Source organism: Panthera tigris, chromosome C1, assembly GCF_018350195.1.
Source record: "Panthera tigris isolate Pti1 chromosome C1, P.tigris_Pti1_mat1.1, whole genome shotgun sequence".
NCBI lineage: Eukaryota > Metazoa > Chordata > Mammalia > Carnivora > Felidae > Panthera > Panthera tigris.
This window is the reverse complement of record NC_056667.1, coordinates 41,358,525-41,385,672: the sequence shown is the minus strand read 5'-3', so window position 1 is coordinate 41,385,672 and position 27,148 is coordinate 41,358,525. Positions and strand designations below refer to the sequence as shown.

General features: G+C 40.0%; 1 protein-coding gene and 1 long non-coding RNA gene across 3 annotated transcripts in view; one reads left to right on the top strand and one right to left on the bottom strand.

Annotated features, from left to right (window-relative positions):
• Window positions 1–4,903, top strand: part of RAB3B (RAB3B, member RAS oncogene family) — a 93,597-nt gene extending 88,694 nt beyond the window's left edge. For both annotated transcript variants that reach the window (XM_042997154.1, XM_007077213.3), the window contains one exon: window positions 143–4,903. In XM_042997154.1, coding sequence (XP_042853088.1) covers window positions 143–330 — 188 coding nt within the window. In that variant the 3' untranslated portion in view covers window positions 331–4,903. The remainder of the gene's footprint in view (window positions 1–142) is intronic.
• Window positions 4,904–5,106: 203 nt separating this feature from the next.
• Window positions 5,107–27,148, bottom strand: part of LOC122241343 — a 34,512-nt gene continuing 12,470 nt past the window's right edge. Inside the window, exons 2-3 of the long non-coding RNA XR_006221424.1 lie at window positions 5,586–5,717; window positions 5,107–5,438 (exon numbers count right to left, since the gene is read on the bottom strand). This is a non-coding gene — a long non-coding RNA (uncharacterized LOC122241343). The remainder of the gene's footprint in view (window positions 5,439–5,585; window positions 5,718–27,148) is intronic.

Genomic DNA, 27,148 nt, shown 5'->3' with positions numbered 1-27,148 from the left:
CTTTAAAGCAGAATCCCCTGCCATGGAATTAGGCCTCCTCACTTCATTCCTTAGCACCAGCTGTATTAATTCGGAGTGTTCTGGCCAGGGGGCATACAAAGGAAGGGAAAAATCCTTACTACTTTCTGTCTTCTCTCCTTAGGGTTTGACTTCTTTGAAGCCAGCGCCAAGGAGAACATCAGTGTGAGGCAGGCCTTCGAGCGCCTGGTAGATGCCATTTGTGACAAGATGTCTGATTCGCTGGACACAGACCCCTCTGTGTTGGGCACCTCCAAGAACACCCGTCTCTCAGACACCCCACCGCTGCTGCAGCAGAACTGCTCATGTTAGACAAGGCCCACCCTCCCGATTTCCCCTTCTTGTAACCCCACACCCACTCTGCTTCCCGCATTACACTCTGTCCACCCCCAGCCCCAAGCAAGCTGAGTTGCTGCTGTTCTTTGCCTGCAGTGGAGGTGGAAGCATGCCCCTCGAATTCTCTGCAGATGGCCTCCCTTGCAGACACCCAGCCCCAAACCAACAACCAGGTCATGGCATGGGTTAAGGTTCACTTTACAAAAGAAGACTCAATCTTACAAAGGGGATTCACTTCAGGGACGTGGAGAGCGAGTCTCTTTTCTGCCTTTAAAATAAGATTTCCTCCTTTGACCAAAATTTGACACATGCACACTTTTCAGGCCTGGCCAACTAGGTAAGTGAGGCCAACCTACACAGCTAATCCTATTAAAGAAAACCTCCTCATACACAACATGCTTGTTTCATATCAGACTCCCTGTGGGGCTTCCTCTCAAAGCCCTATGCCTATTACCATGGATGCCCACAGGGCCTGGGCAGTTGCTGTGGTGACAGGCCAGAGCTAATCTCCAGAGAGCTCAGACTCTCTAATGATGCTGAAGGAGCAAAGGCTAAGCCAGAAATACATTTAAAAGAAAAGATTATTCCCTGCAAAATGTCAAAGGTTCCTGCTATATTAAAGAGTAGACGAGTGAGCTCGAGAAAGAGAAAGAGAAAGAAAAGAGAATTACAGGCAAGATAAAGGAACAGGTCATGACTTTCTGATTTTGCTGCTTTCCAGGTGATTCTTAACTGTGGGAACTCCATGAAATTGGTCTTTGTTTTTTAGACTCCCAGAATTTGAAATATTTAGAGTTACCTGGTATGACTAGTCAATTCCAGTCTTCACATCTCTGATAAGTGGCTGTCAGACCTCACAACCAAATCTCTTTCTTCTAAAGCATACCTTCTAGGCAGGGATGGGAGCTCGTTGTCCATACCATCTTTGGGCAACTCTCATAATTGAAAGTTTTCCTTGCTTTAGGCTGAAATCTGTGCCCTGGCAATTCTTCTTCTTTTTACCCCATTTGTACCAGCTCTGCTGTCAGAGACCTCACAGTCTCTGCCCCTTGACACCCTCAGATAATTTGAGAACAGAAATCATGGCCTCTCCTTTTCTCCAAGTCAGATAGTTCTGCTGTTCTTCATGGTGTCTTCCCTCCAAACTGCCCTTTCCTCCAACCCATCTTTCAATCACTGCTGAGTAGTACAACTGGGAAATGTAATTTAAGGCAGAATAAATCTAGGGGGCATGACCCTGAAAAAATTGGGAAAACTGAACTCAGAGGTCCCAATCCCAAACTCACCTTCCTGGGAGTGAAATCTTAGTTTCCACTGAAGAGAGGATGTGAAACCATTCCTAGGGAAAGCTGCTTAATTAAAGCTGCTTAATTAGTCACATAATGAGTAAAAGGAAAAACCAAAACCAAAATCAAAACCACATGAAAACCTTTGACACCAGAAACAAATGGAGTGGATTCTAGCTTGTTTAGACATGGCACATGTTTGGTTTTTAGCTGAAATAATGTCATGGAACTAGCACTGATTCTTGAAAAATCTTTCCTCCCAGCCCTAGCCCGAATCCCCACTTCCCCCTTCACTAACATGCCACCTCAGAAGTTGGTGGGGGAAGGGGGAGAGTCTCTCCCAAGTTTTTTGTCCATTCCAAATGCAGTTCGTTATCCTAGGAAAGTACCTTAACTAGCATAGGTCCAATGACTGCATAAGAGGACCCCCCAGAGTCCTCCCTGTGGAGATGTTGCTTTCTTTGATGTGATGCAGAGGATAGAGCTTTTGGACTTGGACTTGGAATCAGGAGACCTGGACTCTGCCCTTAAATCAAGTGTGACTCTGGACCAATCACTCCATCTCTGAGTCTTGATTTCCCACCCATAAAATGTGGAGGTTATTTGGGTAATCTTTAAGGTCTCTTCTAGCACTAATAATTCTGTGACTCTTTTTTTCACTTTTATCATTTCAGTTGATCTGCAAAATGAACCTGAGAGATGAGGATTATCACCCCAATGTCATTGTAGCTAACTCTGAGGTCATGCTTACTCTGTACTAAACATTGTTCCGAGCACTGTACATATATTAACTTATCTTCTCAATATCTTTGTGAGGGATGCACTATAATCAACCTCATTTAAAGATGAGGTTAAGTAAGATACAAAAAGGTTCTTTAGCTTGCCTAAGGTCACATAACGAGTAAATAGTAGAGCTGGGGTTCAAATCCAGGCAGTAGATTCTAAGGTCTGTGCTCTTTATCACATTCTATATGATGTTTTTTATAGATAAACTATGACCCAAAAAGATTAAGACACTTGACCAAGATGATACAGCTAGGAAGTATTAGAGCCCTGTTAGGATTCAATCCCAAGGCCATCAGATTCAGAGTCCACTGGAGAAAAGACTTATGTCTCTAATCTGTTAACAAATTACTCAACTATTAAGACTAATCCAAGATGATGGATATCTAATGCTTCTGGAAAGGAGTCAGTCTCTGAGGCAATCAGGTCCCAAGGGCCTGAGCGAAAATTGTCCAATGTTTTTCAGGACCAAGTCCCTGTATCTGTCTCTGTCAGGAAATTCTTACCTACCTCTCAAGCAATGCTTTAAGCAGCCTCCAGCAATGGAGCATTTTGCAGGAGTGACTTGATTAACTTCTTCAACCATGGACAAATGTGATCCCTTTACAGGCAGTGATTCTTGATGTGCTTTTTATACTGCTAAGTCAATACAGGTCAGGGATAATCACTATTTTTCTGGGCAGTAACACCCATCTACCCTAGCACTAGGATTTCAGACTGAGCTCCTTGTGACCTTTGGATATTTTAGTACATATATCCAACAATCTTTTCTCTCATACTGGATATCCAGGCAAATAGTGAAATTTCTACTTAAAAATTGTTAAATTCTTTAAAACTCAGGAGCTAGTTTAAGAGAGCAATCATCTTCACAACAGATAGAATCAAGAGTTGAATGTGATAATGGCAAACCTACTGGGCAACAGACCAACAGAGCTGCTTGCTAGATGGCAGTCCCCCAGACCTGCTCTGTGACCTCATTTCTGCCACATGGAAGCCAGGAGCTTCCAGCCGATTACAGTGCAATGTTTATCAATCACAGTAATAGTGCAATGAGCCACCAAGGTTCAAGCTGCATAATATGTGTTAGTGGCAACTTGTCCCGGTTTTCATCTTGCTTAACAATCCAAATAAAGGAAGACTAAACAAACAAACAAACAAAAACCTCTTGACCTCAAAAGAGGCAAAAGTAGGCCAAATGTGCAATACAGTATTGTAGCTATTTACAGAATCTGTTTTAAATGCATGTGTATCTGTAAATACAAAGTGATTCGTGACTTATTGTCTCCTCAGTCTGTAGCATTAATTAACTTCTGGGAGCAGCAATGGGGTAGACTGTACTAAATGGCCACAGACTCAAATATTAGATCTGGAAGGAGTTTAGAGAAAAGCTTGTCCAGGCTCCCCATTTTACAAAGAGGAAGGTTGCAGTCCTGGGAAAAGGAAATTTCCTAAGGTCACTCTGAGAGTGTATTAGTGATAGAGTCAGGACTAGATCTTGGGTTATCTCTAGGTAGAAATTTATCTATTCTGTATCTACTGTGAGTCTGGCACTGTTAAACGCTAGATAAATATATATGAAAACAAATTGTGCCTGCCTACAAGGTACCTATAGTCAAATGGATGTGCTGTTTCTAAAATATTATCCCAATTTGGCAGTCAAGGAAACATAGCCTTGGGAAAGTTAACATGTTTAAGTCACTTGGTAGTATCATTTGAATTCACCTCTGTCTGACTCATTTTCATTCAATTTTTCTCTTCAAGTTGTGTCTCAGGAGTAGTAGTAGTGACCGACTCCAATGTCCCAAATGAGATTGTTTAATTATCTCTGAGAATCCTTTGCTCTCACGATTACTTTGTGAGTGCAGCCTTGTAATGTCCACAGAATGATATGAATATCCTCCAGACCTGACTTCCCCATTCACATCACCTGCCGCTCCAAAGCTCTTTGCTTGGGTGTCAAGTTTTCTAGAGTGTCTTGAGGAATGTTTGTCTGACTTTGTTTGCCAATAGTTTGGGGTAAGAAGGAATTAGAGTAATTGGTGTCCTGGAATCTCACTGATTTCAGATTCTGCATCTCTACTACCCCTGATTACCTGCCACAGTTGGAGGATCAGCCTATGCCTGGGAGTGCATGCAAGAGACTGGCCCATGAGACGTGAATATTGTTAAGTCATGTTTTTGAAGGCCTGGATCCCCAAAACTCAAATTTATTCATTCACATTTACTCATTCAATAAATTAGTGTCTAGTATGTGCCAGGATATAATCAATGGCAAATTAAACACAATCCTTGCCTTCATGAAGCTTATAGTCCAGTAGCTTGTGGTTTAGTCTAGACATTGTAAAATACCCAGATATAATTACAAAGTGCTCTGAAGGAAAGATACATCATTCTATGAGAACACAACTGGAAAACTTGAATCATATTTGTGGAGCTGTTTCAGGAATCCTAGGAAGACTCCACTGACCCCCAAACACCTCCATTACCCACTGGCCATTGCTTTACATTCCTCAAGCTTTCATCTTTCAGTTCAAACCTTTGATGATTGATCAAACAAATCCTCCAAAAGAGTAATGGTGAGAGAAAGAATATCTGTACTTGCAAAATATCTTTAGACTGCCTGGTTCAGAGCTAATTATTGTCTTCTGAGGGACATAACAAACCACTACAAAACTTAGTGACTTGAAACAACAAACATTTATTATTTCTCATGATTCCATGGGTTGGCTGGGTGTTTCTCCCTGCTGAGGTTGGATGGCCTAGAATGAATTCACTCACATGCCTGGGGTCCCAGCTGACATGACTAGGGTGGTTGATGTCTCTGCATGTGTTTTCATCTTCCAGAAGCTGCCCAGGCTTGTTCACATGGTGGCAGAAGTTTTTCCAGCAGCATGAGAGGGCAAGCTCCAATGCAGAAGTACTTTTCAAGCCTCTGTATCATGTTCGCTAATGTCCCACTAATACAAGTCATGTATAAGGTGTGGAGAAAGAGATGCCATCTCTTGATAGGAGGAGCTGCAAAATACTTTGGCTATTTTTTCAACCCACCAAAGAAAGCAACACTAAGTCTTATGAAACCAAGTCTGGTAAATTTCCCTAGGTCTTAAAACCTGCTATCCCCAAAGAGAAATGTCAAAATGGTTTACAGCAGGGCAATCTCACCATTTGTTTGGTTGTCCGAAGGGTCTACTCTGGAGGAATGACAACACATCTGCATGGGGTTTTGAAGCATATTTCACTGTTCATTTTATTACTTCTTAGCTGCTCCCTGGAGGATGAATCTGGCTTCTCATTCTGTGGGATTAACGGTAATAATGGTTGTGATTCCCATCTGAGATTCCTGGCTGGAAGCCCAGCAGAAGGATTCATTATATGCATAAAGGATTATTCGAAGAACAGTTGAGGGGCACCTGGCTGGCTCAGTTAGTATAGCATGCAACTCTTGATCTCGGGGTTGTAAGTTCAAGCCCCATTCTGGGTGTAGAGATTACATAAAAACAAAATCTTAAAAAGAAATAATAGTTGAGCCCCCTGCTGTAGCTGTACTATCTTCCTTGAAGCCCTCATCTAGTTCTGCAGCTTTAGATGCCAAGTATTTGGTAATGACATGTGTACGTAAGTGCCCAGTAGACATCTCCATAGCTCAAACTCAACATGTCCACACTGGAACTCTTAATTCTGCCCCAAATTTGTTTCAACCCCACTCTTCACAGACCTTGATATTCTTAATTCCTTATTTTTCTTTTTCTTACTGTCCACAGCCAGCAACAAGTCCTATGATTTTGTCTCTAAAATATATCTCAAGTCTGCCTACTTTTCTCCAATTCCATTACCATGATGTTTGTCCATGCCATTTTTCCCCTAGATAGTTACCACAAAGCTTCTAACCAGTTTCCCTAGTCCACACATGCTCCTCTACAGTCCATCCTCCACACAACACAAATATTTAAAAAATGTAAATAAATGAACAGCTCAAAGCATGGGGGTTTATTTTAATACCACACATAAAAAGAATCCAGAAACTTCAATTATTATTAATAATTATTTTAATTTTTTAAATATTTATTTTTGAGAGAGAGAGAGAGAGTGTGTGTGAGTGGGGGAGGGTCAGAAAGAGAGGAAGATACAGAATCCAAAGCAGGTTCCAGGCTCTGAGCTGTCAGCACAGAGCCTGACATGGGGCTTGAACCCACGAACCATGAGATCATGACCTGGCCCAAAGTCAGACGCTTAATCAACTGAGCCACCCAGGTGCCCCATTAATAATTATTTTATCAATTCTCTTTCTAGTCCTGAATCTGCCCTAACTTACTGCAGGATCCCTGGTAAATCATTTCTCATAATAGCCAGCTATCACTTCTCCCCAGTATTTCTTCTGGAAAAGCAATCTCTTCTTTTGTAGTAATACTGCTCCTTCATCCAAACCAGGTGATTCTAGTGAAGACTGTCAGTAAAGGGGGCATGTGATCAAGCAAGGCCAAGCAGAATTCTTCCCTAGGATTTAAAAAGAAATAATTGGAGCTATTTTATTCCAAATATTCCAATATTTTTTTCTGACAAATATTATGAAGATGTTTGCTCTAAAACTGTAATGACCGATCCTTAACCCATGTGTAGAATGCCGGTCTGTGGCAGGAGAAAATGAGGCCATCATGCAGACAGAACCATAGGCATGAGATGAGAAAGTGTGTCCTGGGGCCTTCCCAGCTATGCTTCTGGCTTCTTGAGGTTTGGCAGGTCACATCTTCCTTTGATTCTATTAGACAATTCAGTATGTGTTTCTAATAAAGCCCCCATTTAGTTTTGCTCATTGGAGTTAGGTTCTTAACACTTAACAACCAAAAATACATTGTCCTCTCTTTGGTTCTCAGTTTTCTCCTTTATGCATACTTCCAGCTCCAAGTGCAATAATTCTAATTTTTAAACACTGAGTCTTTCAGAAAAATCGCACTTCTGTGGGCTTTCTGATGAAGACTTTGTATAATCTCAAACTAAAACCTACTTTCTGCCCCATTGTCTCTTCATGTATCTGAATGTAAGAGGAAGAGGGATTTCTCATGGTGAGAAGTAGTTCTCCACAAACACTGATGACAGCACAGAGTTTCCTATGGTTAGGTCACTGTCCGCGCAGAGTCTGGCTTCCCAGGGGCAGAAGCTAGACAAAACAGTGAATGCTGCTGCTGCTCTTTCTCCACATCTGTTCCTATGTCTGCCAACTCAGTGACACCTACCATCTGGACAGAATACCATTGACTGGACTGAGTTGTGTGATATCTGTTTTGTCTGCTTCCTTCTATCATTTTGAAGTGGCCAAATAGCAAATACCCAAATAGGAAATCTCTGGGAGACTTGAGTAAGAGTTTCTTTTGCTTGGTACAAAATCATGCCATAGAAATACTAATGTCTGGCAAAGAAAATGTCAGCAAGTCCCTGAGGGGTGTGATTAGGATTCCCAGCTCCCTTCAGATTCTGATGCATCTCTTCCTGGTTTTTGCCAATGGACCAGGATAAAGCCAGTAGGCTGCGCAACCTTGATTAAGTCACTCTCTATTTCCAGGCTTCATGAGTTTAGAGCAGATGATTTCTGTAGGCCCTCTTGGCACTCTAATGCTCTGTGATTTTAGGCACATTTTTCTGTCAGAACTGCAAGTGGCAAACAGGATTTTGGTGGGAATCCTTTCATTATGAAAGCCTTCTTTCTTCTTGGGTACAATGAAAACAGCCAAGGCTGTGTGACCACCCCTCCACCCCCCACCCCCCCGCCATCACTCAACTAGGCTTGTGGCTTTGGCTTCTGAAGCTTCCAGAAAGCATCTTAGCAATTAAATACATCTGGATGGTCCATGCCTACCTGTCCGAGGCTAGGGGTTCCTAAAGTCTAACAAGAGGAAGAGGAACAACAAGAATCTCTGATGAAATTTGAGAATGGAGTGCAGACATATGTGTTTGAGAAGTGACACCAGGCAGCCGTATTTAAGAGCCAGAAATGCATTCCACTTCAAGGGGGAATTAATTTATCAAGCACCAAATCTGTGCCAGGCTGAGCTGAGTAAGATCTTTCTGAGGACAATTTCTGTCATACAGCAGGAAGCCTGTAAACTAAAGGGCTAAGAGATCTGCATCTATCTTCCAGTCCCTCCAAATGTCAAGTTCCAGAATGAGGACTGAGAAAGTAGCATGGTGAAGTGGTTAGGAGCTCATGATTTGTACTCCAACAGTTCTGGGTTCAATCCTTGGATCTTCAACACTAAATAGTTTGTGACTTTAAGAAAATTACTCTTGGAACCTCAATTACTTCATATGTAAATGGAAGAATATCTACTACAAGACGTTGTTGAGAGGATTAAATGTAAGAATGAGTGTAAAGCCCTTAGTGCAGTGCCTGACATTCATAGTAGGTGCTGAGCAGGTAGTGTTGACTGCTGTACTACACAAGGTCATTCCAATCAGGCAGTGTTTTCTGGAGCCTTTGTCAAAAGATGTCCCACCGAGGATTACCTGGCTGGCTCAGTCAGTAAAGCATGTGACTCTTGATCTTGGGGTCATGAGTTTGAGCTCCACATTGGGGATAGAGTTTACTTAAAGACAAAAAATAAAAAGTCCCCCAGCACTCAGAAAACCAGGATTCTGAAAGACCTGGATTTGAGCACAGCAACATACTAGCTGTGTAACCTTGGACAAACATATTTTCATCTATAAAATGAGATTAATAATCTTGCCTATTTTACAAAATAGTTGTGAGAGTCAAAAGTGCATTTTAGAAACTGTGAAATGTTGTGGACATATAAGACAGAGCCACTCACTGCAAGGGGGTGGGAGTAAGCAGCATTCATCCCAGAATAAAACTGAGCCTACCCCTTCCAGAGTCATTTCCAAGCGTCCCTTCCACCTCTACCAACTTCCCCCTTTCCCCCCACATTTTGGTCCCAGGAAACTAACCTCACACAGAAATATCAGGGTCAACATGCCTTACACCTAGAGGTTTAGTTGGCCACAGAGAAACTTCCAGATGCTAACATCGGTCAAAGAGAATCAGCCAGTGCATGCTGAGATTAGATGAACAGAGCAGTGACCTGTGGATGGGGTTGGGGCCCAGGAGGGGCAGACAGTAGAGTCCATTTTACTATGATTAGTATATTATAACAGAAATCATCGATTGTGTGTTCAGCACTTTACAGTTCTCAAAGCACTTTCTCGTTGAAGCTTCAATGGTCTTTGACACACCCTGTGGTGTGGGTTTTATTATTCCCAGTACTCAGATAAGGAAAACTGAGGCCTGCATCAGTGAAACAACCTGCTCAAGACTACATAAAGACGGCAGCAAATGGCTTAGGAGTTGGTCTCAGAACAAGGTAGAGTCTGCCCCAAGGAGTAGGCAGTACTGATCCTGAATCCTGCCTATTTTCATCAATGTATGTACAACTGGCTTCCTCTCTGCTTGTAGGAGAGAAGGAAGGAGAGGACACACCACCCTCAATACAATGAAAGTTTAGAGCAGAGGCATTCCTCATATCGTGGGGTGAGACACTGATGGTCTTGGCAGTCACACAGAGAAATGTCATCTTACTTAATTTGCACACCAGCTTCAACTCCCCCAGTTGCTCTTTCTAATTTATTCAACCAGGGACTGGGCTGGTCTCATGCCAGCCTAGGAGATGTGCCATAATAGGCTGAGCAGAATTCCTCAGGAGGAGCAATTAGCAAAAATTGGAGTTTTCCTTCTATAGGACTGAGCAGAAAAAGGAATAATAACTCATAACTCTCCCTGTAAGATTCTAGCTAAGCAGATGCTTTCATGTTTTTTTATTCTTCCTATGTTCTGTATACTGACATCTATTCTCAGTGGTATATGAAATATATGAAATGTTAGGTGGTATTGTGAGTTTGTACAAATGTGAAGACACACACACACACACATATGTATACACAGTAACAAAAAGGAAGATCCCATTTGCAAATATCTGTGCTGCCTCCCTGTTCTGTGTTGATATGTTTTATTGATACAAACTGGCTTATTTTAATATATCTCCTATCCTTATTGTAATGGCAGTGGTGGTATGTACATTAAAGCTCATCTGAACTATACATCATTTATGGAGTGACTCTTCCCTGGGTTTGTGCTAAGAACTTCGGGGGTAGACTTCTAAGATCTTAGAATGGAACTGGGAAAACAGGTCCAACACCAATGCAATGAAAGCCACAAGTTAGTGGTTCTTGATGAACTCAGGATAGGGGGAAATCAGGATGGGCTATAACTGTCGGGGAAGGTTTCAAGGTGGAAGGACTGGCACTGCAAGAGGTCAAGGACACCCAATCAGCTTGTACTTCTGGAGACCCTGTGAGTCCTGGCTCTATACTGGCTGATGTAGAGGATGCAGAGAATCACAAGGAGCAGTGTGCACCCCAACAAAGGTTTAGGCTATACTGCTGGACAGCATGTGGAAGCAAAGCTACTGAGCTGGAGAGAAAGTGGTGAGCCCACAAGAAAATGAAACAAACTGCAGACAGAATTGACGGCTTCTGAAAGCAGCAGAACCCACTCCCTACCTGCCAACCCCCAAAGCTAGTCTAACAAGACAGCAAATTCAGTCCAGTTCTTCACCCATTCACACTACAGTGTGGTAGGGGAACCCTTTCCCTTTCTTCAGCCTGGTTAGCTCCTACTCATCTGTCAGGACTCAGACATGGACACGCTGGTGGGCCAGAGAGGATGCAGAGCTGTGGAAATGCAGAGCAGGGGTGACAGAAGTGTCAGATGCTGCATTCAGTCAAGATTCTTTTGATTATAAGTAACATATCCGAATTTTAAATAATCACAAGGGAAAAAAAGAGGTCATGGTGGGAGGGGAATTTGTTAGCTCGTGTTGCTATAAAGTCCAGTGGTATATTTAGCTTCAGGCCCATCTGGAACTGGGTGATTAAATTATTTTATCAGGATTCTCTGGGTTGGCTTCATTCTCAGTCAGCTCCAGGCTTACCCTACCAATATAGCCATCCAGACAGAGAGTCTTTGCTTTAATAGTTTTGGCAAACGTCCTGGGATCAATTATGCCAGGAAGAGAGATGTTCTGATTGGCTAAGCCTAGATCTTGTCCAACTCCATCTGTGGAGTTGGAGACAGGAGTCAGTACTACTCAAACAAGACGAACTGAAAGTGGGAAAGGAATGGTTGCTCCAAAAGAAAATTAAGGTGCTTTTTCTAGAAGAGAAAAGAAGGGAGGCAAACATACCAGCTATTCACAGGAGATACAGAATCAGATCACTGCACAAAAGACATCAAAAAAGACTGGACAGAGGAGAACAAAAAATGGGTTCTACCCCCAGGATATGGGAATGGAAGGAATAAAGTGGGCAGAGATGGGGGTGCAGACTTGAGGCAGCCAGCTGAGTGCAGAGCAGTCAGAGTCAATATATATGACTCAATAGGGTCCTCCCTGCCATGGAGGACAGCAAGGACTAACTGAGGATTTTGCAGGCAGCCACCAGAAGCTTAGGAGAGAAGCACAACACAGATTCTGCCTCAAAGCCTTCAGATGAAACCAATGCTCCCAACACCTTGATTTTGGACTTCCAGCTTCCAGAGCCATAAAAGAGAATACATTTCTACTGTTTTAAGCCCCCCAGCTTGTGGTACTTTGTTACAGCATCCTTGGGAAACTAATACAGGTGCTATGTGAGCTAGCAGCAACCCTGAGAAAAAGGTTTTCCTTCACCCCTGTTCTGGTAGAAGACATGGACAACTCAGGTACTTAAGGGACCCCAGCAGAAATATATGGGCCTCCTCATGGGTATTACTACCTAAGAGTATCCTGGAAGTGTCTGTTACCTTCACTTGCACACAGAGAATAAATTATTTTCAAATGGCAGTAATTCATAGAGAGAGTGAGGCCTGACAATAAAATGAGAGGCCATCTATCCCTGGTTTGAGAAGAGGATGGGGGCACACTTTAGATCTGAGCCTCTGCATATGCTGCTGTCTTTACTCCTGGCTCCCAAGCTGAGTTAGGTACCTCCTCTAGGAAACCACACCCCCCTTTGTTTTCCTTTGCCATAAATCTACTGTAACTTCCCAGTTACTTGTGGGAGTTGATTGTCACATGTTTCTGTGAAATAAGCATATTTTTCTGTGAAATAAACCAGGCAAGCAGTAGGCAAATGTGCATAAGGGGTCTGGAGACATACTTACACAAAGGAAATGAGACTCCAATAGTTTCATTAACAAGATTCAGAGTTCTTGAAATGTGAAATGTGAGGTAAACCAGGGTGGTTTGAACACAGGCCAGTGACAGGGAAGGGCAATGAATCCCTGGGATGTCATTGCTCAGAGAAGTATACCCCAACTCTATCATACCCCTTCTTCTTGTTATATTTTCTTCATTGCATTAATCATGATGAAATTATTTTATTTGTTTAATGAAAGTTTCATGATAGCAGGGATCTTGCCTGTTGTGTTCACTGTTGTAGCCTCAGAGCCTTTGGCAAGTTACTTTACTTCTATTTTACTTAAAACCTCTGTTATAAACCTCTAATTTGTAAAATGTACCAACCTCATAGGGTTATTGTGAGGATTAAAGGCATTAATATGAGAGCTTACTTTGGAACCTGACACATAGGTGATAGTCAATACTAGCTAGCACTTATATTGTGCTTACTCTATTCTAAGCCCTTTCCATATACATCAAGTTAATCTTCACAACTTTATTAGATAGTTTCTTTTTTTAAGATTTTATTTTATTTTTTTAATTAAAAAAATTTTAATTAAGTTTATTTTGAGAGAGACAGCATGAGTGGGGGAGGGGCAGAGAGAGGGAGAGAGAATCTCAAGCAGGCTACATCCTGCCAGTGCAGAGCCAGATGCGGGGCTTGAACTCTTGAAACCAGGAGATCATGACCTGAGCCAAAACCAAGAGTTGGACTCTTAACCCACTGAGCCACCCAGGCGTGCCAAGATTTTATATTTGAGTAATCTCTACACCCAACGTGGGGCTTGAACTTAACAACCCCGAGGTGAAAGTCTCATGCTCCACCAATAGAGCCAGCCAGGTAAACCTGCCCCTAGATAGGTTTCATTAATATCCTTATAAGTAGATACTATTGTCATCCCCATTTTATAGATGAGTAGATAGAGAGGATATTTAATTTTCCTAAAGCCACACCATTAGTAATGCAGAGCAGGGATTGAAACCCCAGAGTCCTTGCTCTTAACCACAATACTATGTTGTCTCCTAATATAAATCCTTTTTGAATGAAAAAAATCACCAAGATAATGGAAAGAGATAGAGCCACTGGTCTGACTCAAAAATCAAGACAGTATTGAAAGAGAATAGTAGTTTAGGGTCTGTGAGGCAGTGATACTGAAATTTGTGTCTAATTTGTCCTCCTGTGGGCAGGCTTGTGCCAGGGAAATGGCTACAAGGGTCTATTTATAAAGTAGTAAGGAGCAAGGTAATTCTTGACTGACTGTAACACTGGGATGGGGGTTGTCTTCCTTTACATCCTGAAGAGCTTCTGAAGCCTGGTCAGGAATTCATACTAGTGGCAAGCACAGGTGGAGATGCTGGAGACCCAGCTCCCATCACATCACACGGGATAAACCCAAAGCAACACCTTCAGTGATGACAGAAGCAGAGGAAAGGATTTCTCTCAACCGCTTATGTTTCAGACACCTCTGGCTTTGGCAGTTCCATCTGTGCTTTATGGAACACTACTGGGGCATTCGTTAAGAAATAAACTTGTTCTGGTGCTCAGCCAGTTTCTCTTTGTCACCACTAAAGAGTGAGCTCCTGGAGGTCAGGGAAGAGGGTTTTATTTCTCTCTCAATCCCCTGATTCCCACAGGTGCCAGTACGTTAAGGGTATCCAATGGCCATTTGCTAAATGAAGGGAATTGGATGCTCATTCTGAACAGATGGGATGATTCCTGGACAAGGCAGTTGCTGATATCTTAGATTTTCAGCTGAAGGGTGGGTGGTGGTGGCGGTATTTTGGAAGGGTGTTGAGAGCATGGAGAAATCACAGCCAAGCTAGTTCTGGAGGGGGCAGACAAAGGAAATGTTTGTTCAGGTGGTCACAAGTTTAAAGCCCTTCATGGCCAAAGGTCTTATTTAAATCCTTTCCTAATATTTCTATGGTCTGCTTAAGTTAGAGAACCCTTTCCCCCTGTTTTTCTTTGAGGATAAGTGGGCTGTAATATCCAGAGTCCACTACCAGCCACCTATGGGGAGCTGTGTTTCCAAGGTTCCAGCTTTTGCAAGAACTGCCTGGATCACAATTTTGCCTATTGAAAGGGAAGCCTCTATGCTTTCCTTAATGATGTCTTCTTGTCTGTCAGGGTGGATATAGAGGATGCCTGTGAATCAACTGATAATTGTCTAAATTAAATACTTGGGTTATCTATGCATGACTCAATTAACTGACTTTAAAAGAACAGCTCTAAAAATATGAGTAGCTATTTTTCAACATCTATCTATATAAAACATTATATATATATATATATATATATATATATATATATATATATATTCACATAAGCAGATTTCTTTACATATATTGAAAATATGGTTCTAGAAATACTTCTGCTCCATAAACTTGCTCATCCTGGCAGATTAGATCTGCATAAATATTCCTTAGCTACTAGGATCAGGCTCACCCCTCTGTATCTTCCTTCATTTGCTCCCCTTTGCAAAGGGCACATTTCAGGTAACCAGGGTCTTCATGTTGCCTTAGATCCTGGTCTGTCTTACTCCAACATTAAAGTGACCACACTCTCAGATCCTGATAGATACTAATAAACTATTCTCCTGTTGAGATAATCTGAAAAATCTTGGCTTAATATATAATTTCTCCAGAGGAGCTAATACCAAGTAAGACTTCAGGAGCTGAAGTTCCTAAGAATATAGACTCTCAGGCACTGTGTCAAGAATATACAGACTCTCAGGCACTGTGTCAGGCTAGCAGAATATATAGATAATCCAGGAAAAAAAACTAATACATATATTGAAGTAAAAATGTTATCACAGAAAGCATTTGCAGCCAGTTGGAAAGAAATGGACTATTCAATAATTGGTTATCTGTATGGAAAAAATTAAATCAGACGCCTGTCTTAAACCATACACAAGTATCAGTTCCACACTTATCTATGGGGGCACCTAGGTTGGCTCATCTGGTTAAGTGTCCAACTCTTGATTTTGCCTCAGGGAGCCCCACTTGGGCTTTGGACTAGGCCTGGCCTGCTTTTGACTCTCTCTCTCTCTCTCTGTTCCTCTCTCTCTCTCTCTCAAAAAAAAGACTTAACTCTGAAAGACTTAAAACTTATAGTATAATGTAAAACGATGGACCTTTTAGAAGAGAGAATAGGAAATATTTTTATGACCTCAGGGTAGAGAAGGATTTCTTAAAGGGGAACCAAAGATTTTATATGAAGGGAAAAAAGTATAAATTCAATTATGTTAAAATTAACAACTTCTGTGCACTGAAAAATACAATATGAAAAAACAAAGTGAAAAAATAAGGCACTAATGGAGAGATGATATTTATAACACATACAACTGACAAAGGAGCAAAAGAAAAATAATCATATATATGGCATGTAAGCATGTAAAAAGATGTTCGTTTGTTAGAAACAAGGAAATGTAAATTAGAACCACGATAAGATACTATTTCCCACCTATCAGACTGATAAAAATTAGCAAGTCTGGTAGTAATAGTATTGGTGAGATGGTCGAGTGACAGGAACCTTCATTTAATGCTAGTTGGAGTGTCAATTACTGTGACTTTGGAAAATAGTTTGGTATTATCAAAGTTTAACTTGCACACATCCTATTACCCAGTAATTCCATATACATATATATATTCTTGCATTTGCACACCAAGAGATACACATAGGAATATCCACAGCCACATTGTTTGTGAAAACGAGAAGCTGGAAACAATTCAAATGCCCATCATCTGTAGAATGGATAAATATATTGTAGTTGATTTATACGATGGGATACCACACAGAACTGAATATGAATGAACTACATCTACACACGTGAACTCTCTAATGTATAAACAGAAAGGGCAAGTCACAGAAGAATACATACTGTATGACTCCATTTATGTAAGCTTAAAAAGGCAAAATAAGCAACATACTTAGGGTATCTTCACTTTGCCCCTCCAGATTCACTCTCCACACTTCTATTTCCAGGAGGCTAAGTTGCACAGACTGGATCAAAGGGCTCTTTGACTCCTGCCTTATGGTTAGGTTTGGCTGATGGTAGGCACCAGCAAAGGATTGGAGAACTGGAGGAGAGTGACACTGGGTATTTCTTCTCTGGTACTCTCACTGTGGGTTGTGTGAGCTGGTTGGATTCTCTCCTCTCAAGGTCGCAACTCCTATCAAGTGACCCTTTTCACACAGCCCACCATTTTTTACTTTTGGTAGCTACTCTCTCCTCTCCCCCTTCAATCCTGTGGTGGTAAAGAGCACTGTTACTAGCTTCCAGATAGTATCCTATAGTATTCCTACAATATCCTATATTCTTACAATATCCTGCCTCCTTATATCCTAATTTGAGTGTGTCATATGTTTTCTGCCAGGACCCTGACTGATACAATCATGTTTAGGGATGAACAGATGGTGTGAAAAAACTTATAAAGAAAAGCAAAGAAATTATTAACACAAAATTCAGGATAGTAATTACTCTGTGTGTGTTGCAGGAGGGAAACGTGATATAAAAAGCCAGATGAGGAACTCATTATGTACTGGTAGTATTCTATTTCTTAAATTTGGCAGTTTGTAGATGTGTATTTGTTTTACGATTATTCTTTAATATGATCCCATATGTTGTAGATAACTTTTGTATGTATGATATATCTTATAACAAAAATAAAATATAATAAACTCTCACTAGGATGAAAGATTGGGAGGGCATTTTTGTCTTGTTTCTTTGCTAGAATGGTATTGAGACATTAAGTACTAAATAAATATGTGTTAAATACTGGCCCAATGGACATCTAACTTTGGCCCAGGATACCCTCATCCATGATAGAGTCAAGAAATCTTCACTCACCCTTTTTTTTTTAACTCTAAATCCCAGGACACCTGGGTGGCTTAGTCAGTTAAGCAACCAACTCTTGGTTTTGGCTCATGTCATGATTTCACCATTTGTGAGTTCAAGCCCTGCATCTGGCTCTACGCTGACACCACAGGGCCTGCTTGCGATTCTCTTCTCCCTTTCTCAAAATAAATAAATAAACTTAAAAAAAAAAACACCTCTAAATCCCATTGCACAAGCCAGAGAGAGCTTCATTTATTCTGCCTTCCTTGCTACAAGCACCACAGATGCTGTTTCCTTTTCTCTCTTCTTGGTGGTTACCACCGCACACTCTGTGTTTGGAATATTCTGTCACCCCGCCACCTCATCCTTTTCTCAATCCGACTACAGAATTAGATACACTCTCTCTTCATCTTTCTTCTTTTTCAGACTGCAAGATCAAAGAGGGGTTTTTTTTTGTTTTTTGCACTTTTTTGGTAAAGGATTTTATTACCAACGATTTTAGGGAAATACAAAAAGAATAAAAAACAAGAAGTATTTACAAAGGTCTTGGTTGCCAGTGCAGTTTGACTTCCTTATAGAAAATCAGGTTCGATTTTAGCCCTTCTCTTTTAACTATTCTTCCTTTGGGTTTGGTCATTAGCACTTCTTACTCTGGGTTGGTCATTAAAGGAACAAACTTGGCAGACTTCCATGGAGGGTCATTCCCCATTCTGGGAATAATTCATTTGAAACAGACCCATACTCCCTTCTCCAAGGTTATTGAATATCTGTCTAGATCCTAATGGTGGTAGTGGGACAGTTAAGAACAGGCTGATCAGGATAAGAAAAACAAAACTAAAATAAGTATTTTCTTTTCCTTTTCTTTCTTTTTTTTTTTTTTAAAGATTTTATTTTTAAGTAATTTCTATACTCAGTGTGTGGCTCAAACTCACAACCGTGAGATCAAGAGTTGCATGCTCCCTAGACTGAGCCAGCCAGGTTCCCCAAAACCATAAATACGTATTTTCCAAATTGTTTCCCACAAAATACTGGTTTTGTAAGACTGCTATCTGCCCCCTCCCTCCTCAAAAAAAGAAGGTGTTTCTATGGTCAGGCAAGTTTGGAAATGCTACATACTATTTTGTCCTCTTGGAGAATCAGAATATGTTAGCAAGTTAAAGATCCTGAGAATCAGCTTTAATTTGTTCAACCCTATGTTTCTCAAGTTTATTTGACTACTGAATAATCTCTTTTCTAGACCTCCATTAATACTCTGCTGAAGTTCTACTGAACACACTTTGGGGAAATTCTGCTCTCATTAGAAAGTAGAATAATGTCTGGGACGCCTGGGTGGCTCAGTCGGGTAAGTGTCCAACTTCGGCTCAAGTCATGACCTCGCGGTCCCTGAGTTCAAGCCCCTCATTGGGCTCTGTGCTGACAGCTCAGAGCCTGGAGCCTGCTTCAGATTCTGTGTCTCCTTCTCTCTCTGCCCCTCCCCCACTGGCACTCTGTCTTTGATTCTCTCTCAAAAGTAAATAAATATTTAAAAAATTTTAAAAAGTAGAATAAAGTACTTTAGTCTGCTAGGGCTGCTATAACAAACTAGAACAAACTGGGTGGCTTAAACAGAAATTTATCTTCTTATTTTCTACAGGCTATAAGTCCAAGATCAAATGTTAGCATGTTTAGTTTTCCTTGAGGCCTCTCTCTGTGGCTTTCAGATGGCCAATTTCTCATTATGTCCTCACGTGGCCTTTTCTCTGTTACATATATCCCTTGGAGTCCATCTTTCTGCATTAGGATATCAGTCATATTGGATTAGGGCCCCACCCTTATGACCTCATTTAACTTTAACTCCCTCCTGAAAGGCCCTATCTCTAAATACAGTCACACTGGGAGTTAAGGCTTTAACATATGAATTTTGGATGGACACAATTTAGTACATAATAGGGCCATACCTTTATACTTTCTCTTTCATCTCATATTTAAACAATTGATCACATAAGTAAATCATACTCCCCAGGCCTTAGTGTTTATCCAGTGGGGCAACAAAATCAAGAACTTGGATCAGCAGGCCATGATTTCATTATAAACATTTTGAGTACCTACTGGGTACAAAATATTCTGCTAGGTACTGCAGGGGGTTTCAAAGATGTTGGTGATAAAGTCCAGGTTTGACTTTCAGGACCTAGGGTAGTCCCCTTTGTCTACCACCATACTTTTCTTATTCTTTAACAGAAATTCTGAGTTAAAAAAAAAACTTAGATTATTATATTAGTTTTTAGTGTAAGTATCACATAGGCTCCTTAGTTTCATGGAGACCAGATGCTGACAACATCATGCAGCTTTGGAATCAGTTATGAGTTTTGTGACCTCAACCCTCTTGGTTCACTAATATAAGATGAATACCCTTCTGGAAAATAAACTTGGAAAGACCTTATTTTTCACAGAAATCATTCCATTTAATCTTAAAGCAGTGCTTGTAGGAAGCACAGGTGGACAGGCAAGGAATAAAGGAGAAAGAGGTACAAGTAAGATACCCAAGAAGAACTGCTGAGGAGGTGCATGTGATGGGGCCAGGAGCAGGAGTAGTTTGAGCCAAATCTTGGTGAACAGGAAAATTTGAATAGAAAAGGCTGAAAAGAAATCATTTCAGACTGAAGAACTAGCAGAAGTAAGGAGATGGAAATTAGCATGATGCTGGGGGCAGTAATCATTGAGGAAACGTCTGGCAGGAGCAGACAATGTTATACATTGGCTGTATAGCAGATCATGAGAGACTGAAATTTAGAGCTAACGTGGATCAATTCTGCAGAAGCAAGAAAAGTTCAGTCCCCGGTCGAGGACATGGTAGCAATATCAAGCCAATTTCAGTTATCAAGTTGATCTGCTCAGGACCTAGGGCAGCGTTCCTCAAAACGTGGGCCTAGGAATCTGCATTTCTGATATTTAAACTATCTCCCTAGTTATTTCTTAAGTCCTCTAAAGTTTGAGACTTACTTATTTAGTTAGCGTTGAGGAGGCTTTACTCAGAGTGATGCCCTGTATACTGTATACTAGGCTTCACATACTGACTTTAAAAAAAAAAAAAAAAAAAAAAAAAAAAAAAAAGATGGTGGCTCTAAGCTATCTCCCTACCCTCAGCACTTGGCACTATGTGGATAACATTTGTTAACCCCTTACTATGAGCAGCCAGCATTATCTCATTTAGCTCTCACAATTCTTTTATGCCCATGAGATAAGTTCTATTATCCTCCATTACACATGAGGAAATTGAGGCTCATTGAGAATATGTAACTTGCTCAGTATCTCACAGCATTAGAGCCTTGATTTGAATCCAGCTAATCTGACTCCACCACCTCTGCTGTGCTAGGCTGCCAGTTTACTGTAATTGCTTGATGTTAGTTCATTTATTTAATAGATATTTACTAAGCACCCAGTGTGTCAATAAATAAGAAAAGTAATAAAGTAGCAGAGTAATTTTCTCATCTTCATTATAGCAGGAAAGTCAAATTGAGATAAAACTCAGGAAATAATTTCCTGGGAGTATTGTTATTTATTCATCCAATAAGTATTACTGAGCACTTACTATAGGCTACAAATTATGGTAGTAACTAAAGCTAAGGATATGAATCAGGGTTCTACAACTCTGTTCCTGACTAATGGAGCCTCATATGGGAGAAAGACATATGAACCACTAAACCTAACAGCAGACACATGCCATAAAGATGCCATAGATAACCAAAGTACTGTGGATAACCAAAGGAAAGAAAGGTCCAACCATGTTGTTGCAAATAGCAGGATTTCTTTCTTTTTTATGGTTGAATAATGTTCCACTGTGTGTCTGTGTGTATGTATACCACATTTTCTTTATTTCTTCATCCATCAGTGGACACTTAGATCGTTTCCACATCTTGGCTATTGTAAATAATGCTGCAGTGAATGTAAGGGTGCAGATATCTTTTCAAGTTAGTGTTGTCATTTCCATCAGATTAATATCCAGAAGTGGAGTTGCTGAATCATCATTTCTATGTGTAATTTTTTGAGGACCCTCCATACTGTTTTCCATAGCGGCTACACCAATTTACATTCTCACCAACAGTGCAAAAGGATTCCCTTTTCTCCACATTCTCACCAACACTTCTCATTTCTTGTTTGCTTGTTTGTTTTGGATACTAGCCATTCTAACAGGTGTGAGGTGATATCTCATTGTAGTTTTGATTTGCATTTCCTGGATGATTAGTGATTTGGGCATCTTTCCACATAACTGTTGGCTATATATATGTCTTCTTCAGAAAAATGTCTATTCAGGTCCCGTGCCCATTTTTAAATTGAATTATTTGTTTATTTGATGCTATTAAGTTGTATGAGTTCTTGATATATTTTGGATATTAACCCATTATCAGATATATGATTTGCAAATATTTTCTCTCATTGCATAGGTTGCCTTTTCATTTTGTTGATGATTTCGTTTGCTGTGCAAAAGCCTTTTAGTTTCTTGTAGTCCCATTTGTTTATTTTTGCTTTTGCTGCCTTTGCTTTTGGTGTCAAATCCAAAAAATTATTGCCAACACCAATGTCAAGGAGCTTACCCCCTATATTTTCTTCTAGGAGTTTTATAGTTTCAGGTTTTACATTCAAGTCTTTAATTCATTTTCAATTGTTTTTTGTGGATGGTGTAAGATAGGGTCCAGTTTTATTCTTTTGCATATGGCTGTCCGGCTGTCTAGTTTTCCCAACACCATTTATTGAAGAGATTATAAAAAAATAATAAAAAATAAAAAATAAAAAACTAAAAAAAAAATAAAAAAAATAAAAAATAAAAAACTAAAAAAAAAGAGATTATCCTTTCCCCATTGTATATTCTTGGCTCTTTTATAAATTAATTGACCATATATATGTGAGTTTATTTCTGAACTCTTTATTCTGTTCCATTGATCTATGTGTCTTTTTTATTTTTATTTTTTAATTTAAGTAGGCTTCATGCCAAGCACAGAGCCAAATGTAGGTCCAAGCTCACCACCCTGAGATCATGATCTGAGTTGAGATCAAGAGTCAGACGCTTAACCACCTGAGCCACTCTGGTGCCTCTTTATGTATCTTTTTTTTTTTTTAATGTCAATATCATACTGTTTTAATTGCTATCTCTGTGTAATATAGTTTGAAATCAGAAAGTGTTATGTTATCAGGTTTGTTCTTTCTCAAGATTGCTTTGACTATTTAGGGTCTCCTGTGGTGCCATCCAAATTTTAGGATTATTTGTTCTATTTTTGTGAAAAATGCCATTGGAATTTTGATAAGAAACCCCCTGAATTTGTAAATTGCTTTGGGTCATAGGAACATTTTAATAATATTAATTCTTCTAATCCATGAGCACAAAATATCTTTCCATTTATTTGTGTCTTCTTCCTTTTTTTTTTTTTTATCAACTTGTGATAATTTTCAGTGTATTAGGTCTTTCACTATCTCAGTTAAATTTATTTTTAAGTATCTTATTCTTTTTGATGTGATTATAAATGGGATTGTTTTCTTGATTTCTCTTTCTGATAGCTCATTATTAGTGTTTAGAAGTGCAACTCATTTTTGTGTATTGATTTTGGGTCCTGTAGCTTTAATTTGTCTCACAGTTTTTTGATGGAGTCTCTCTTTCTCTCATTTTCTCTCTCTCTGCAAATGAAGACATCTGCAAATAGAGACAGTTTTACTTCTTCCTTTTTGATTTGGATGCCTTTTGTTTCTCTGCAAATGAAGACATCTGCAAATAAAGATAGTTTTACTTCTATCTTTTTGCTTTGGATGCCTTTTCTTTCTTTTTCTTGTCTAATTGTTCTGGCTAGGACTTCCAATACTTTGTTTAATTCTTAGAGCCCCACTCCATGGAATAGGTATTATTGGTATTATAGGTATTAAGAAACTAATACCCAGAAAGATAAAGTGACTCACTCAAGATCACCCAGGTAGTAAACTCCAAATTATAAATAAAGGTTCATTTCATTCTTTTTTTTTTTTTTTTCAACGTTTTTTATTTATTTTTGGGACAGAGAGAGACAGACAGAGCATGAACGGGGGAGGGGCAGAGAGAGGGAGACACAGAATCGGAAACAGGCTCCAGGCTCTGAGCCATCAGCCCAGAGCCCGACGCGGGGCTCAAACTCACGGATCGCAAGACCGTGACCTGGCTGAAGTCGGACGCTTAACCGACTGCGCCACCCAGGCGCCCCAAGGTTCATTTCATTCTTAAACCAATGCATTTATATTGCCTCCTGATCCCAATTCATCTTCCAAATTATGCTGAGATTAGCAATAATATCCCCTAAACCTTTTGATTTCTCTCCATTCTACTGCTATTGCTTCAACTTACAATCAACTCTTACCTCATCAAAGGAGTATAGTGGTTAATAACACAGACTTTGGAAACAGACTGTGTGTATCTAAATTCTGGTTTAGCTCCTTACTAGCTCTGGGACTTTGGGAAATTATTTAATTTCTCTATACCTCAAATACATATTTGTAAAGGAGAGATTCCTCATAGAGTTGCTGTGAGCATTAAATAAGCTAATGTATGCAGACTGTTTAGTAGGAGAATGTCTGGAACATAATTAATGTTAGCTATCATTATTACTGCTTGTTTCTTTCTATATCAGTTAGAGTCCTGGCAGAAAACATATAGCACACTCATACTAGATAATTTGTAGTGTGTTTAATTAAGGAACTATTTACAAAATATGTGCAGGGTTTAGGGAAGCCAACATGGGATATAAAGCTCCCCCTGGTGCTAGCAATGGTGGGAATCATTACTAGCCAAAAGCATAAAAAAATAAAGGAGAAAGTGATTACCAGAATCTGAAGAAGACAGTTGAATGGAGGGTTCTGTCTCATAAGAGCTACATAACCTTTGGTGGACGGAAGTATCCTCACAAAGCTACTCTGTCAGGGAGGAAGCTGGGGCATAAATACTCAGACCTTTCTTTCCTCCTGATCTCTGATCTCCTACTATTTCCCAATGCTAGACCCAACCAGAAGCCAGTGGGCAAGGGAGCCTGTTGGGAGCCCATACAGGTCAAAATTCTGTGACTCAAAGCAAGTGGAGCAGGATGGAAAGATTATCTGGAGAGACGAACAAAATATTCAACACACCTTCCATATAGTCTTGCCTTCCTTTAGTCTCTATCTTTGCAGCTAGAATGATCTTTCTTTCTTTCTTTCTTTCTTTCTTCTTTCTTTCTTTCTTTCTTAAATACTGCCTTAGTATGGCTGTAGGAATATTCGTATTATTTTGGTAGGTGTCTCTGTCTTGTGTGTGTGTGTGTGTGTGTGTGTGTGTGTTCATTTATCTATTTTTGAGAGAGAGAGAGAGAAAGCACAAGCATGCATGAGCGGGAGACAGGCAGAGAGATGGGGAGAGAATCCCAAGCAGGTTCTGCACTGTCAGTGAAAAGCCCGGTGTAGGGTTCAATCTCACCAACCATAAGATCATGACCTGAGCAGAAATCAACAATCAGACCCACTTAACTCACTGAGCCACCCAGACACCCCATCACAATGATCTTTCTGAAGCATGAATCTGATCTTTTCTTGTCCCACCTTGATACCCTTTGGTGACTGCATTGCCCTCAGATAAAGTCCATACTGAACATAAAACACAGGGCCTAATGATTTGTCTCAGGCTTACCCCTCCAGTTTTAACTATTGCCATTCCCCTTTCAATCTTTACTGTTAAGCCATATGTAATTACTTTCAAACCTACAAGAACATTGCTTTTTCTTTTTTAACCTTTGCATGTCTTGAAACTCAGATCTTTCCTCTTTCCTTCTCCTTTGCTTGGCTAACACTTATTCATCCTTTGATTATACATATAAATGAAGGGATTTCTTTTATCCAATTAGATTTTGGGGGGAATCTAAGCTCTGTTTTTGCAGTAATATTTTCTTAAGTCCTAAAAGTAGTAGCCCTTTGAAGTTGGTATTTGGTAGTACCTTCATCTTTTGAGTGGACTTTATGATTTTATTGAGATTCTAATCCTAACTATACATATAATATAATATATAATTTTTTGAGACTATAATTATAATAGGTACATAGCCTGTAACCTCATGCCTGAAGGTAATGAGAGTTGAGTTTTTAATGAACTTATCAAAATATACCTACAAAGTGATCCTCTGAGAACACCTGAAGCCAAATCTACATCCTGAGAATCCTGGGATGCTAAGATAGACTTCTAGGAGTCTTATTTTCATGAGGACCCAGTAGGCTTCTTGGGAGAAAGGGTAAATATGCCCTTTAGACCAAAGAGTGTAGACAAAAACTTCCTTTTGCCTCTGGAGTGAGGAAGAAGAAAATAAGTGTAAAGATTTTCTCTCATAACTGTACAGTTATCTCTTCTGGACCAGATACCACATTTTCTCCAGGTGAAATTAAATTTTGCGTTATTATTATTTTTTTTAATGTCTTATTTTTGAGAGAGAGACAGTGTGCAAGTAGGGGAGGGGGCAGAGAAAGAGGCAGATACAGAATCCAGGCTCTGAGCTGTCAGCACAGAGCCCAATGTGGGGCTCAAACCCACCAACAGTGAGATCATGACCCCAGTCAAAGGTGGACTCCCAACCCAGTCACCAAGGAGCTCCTAAATTCACATTATTAAAGAATGTCTATTAAAAGCCTCATTACCTATCTAACTCTCTCTGAAAAACAAAAAACAAACAAAAAACAAAGGTTCCCATAATGGAGGAATTTGTGTGGTGGCTTAAAAGCAGTTAGACCCAGAAGGAAAGGCTACTCTTTTTACCCCTCTAAGTTCAAAATTCCTGATAAACAAGACATACATTCCTGTGTTTCTACCTCCACCTTGTGGTTGATAAAGAAATCACCCATTCCAGAATCAATTCGTGAATTTGGTAAAGAAGGAATCAGGATCTGTACACTTGTCAACAGTTCTTAAGCACATACTTTGGGCCAGGCTCTGTCATAAGTGCTCTTCAAGAATTATGGCATTTACTTAGGGGCGCCTGGGTGGCTCAGTCGGTTAAGCGTCTGACTTCAGCTCAGGTCACGATCTCGCGGTCCGTGAGTTCGAGCCCCGTGTCGGGCTCTGGGCTGATGGCTCAGAGCCTGGAGCCTGCTTCCGATTCTGTCTCCCTCTCTCTCTGCTCCTCCCCCGTTCATGCTCTGTCTCTCTTTGTCTCAAAAATAAATAAACGTTAAAAAAAAAAAGAATTATGGCATTTACTTAGTCAGAGAAAGACAAAAATCATATGACTTCACTCATATGAGAACTTTAAGAGACAAAATAAATGAACATAAGGGAAGGGAAACAAAAATAATATAAAAACAGGGAGGGGGACAAAACAGAAGAAACTCATAAATATGGAGGACAAACTGAGGGTTACAGGAGGGATTGTGAGAGGGGGGATGGGATAAATGGGTAAGGGGCACTAAGGAATCCACTCCTGAAATCATTGTTGCACAATAGGCTAACTAATTTGGATGTAAATTTAAAAAAATAAAAAATTAAAAAAAAATAAATAAAAATTAAAAGAAAAAAAGAAAAAAAAAGAATTATGGCATTTAATTCTCACAGCAACTCTATGAATATTTTATAAATCAGATAACCAAGATAAAGATAATTTACCAGAGTTCAGGATTTGTCCACGATCGTACAAGTGTCACAGTCAGGAGTTGATCCAGTCTCTTCTAAGCTTTCTTTTCT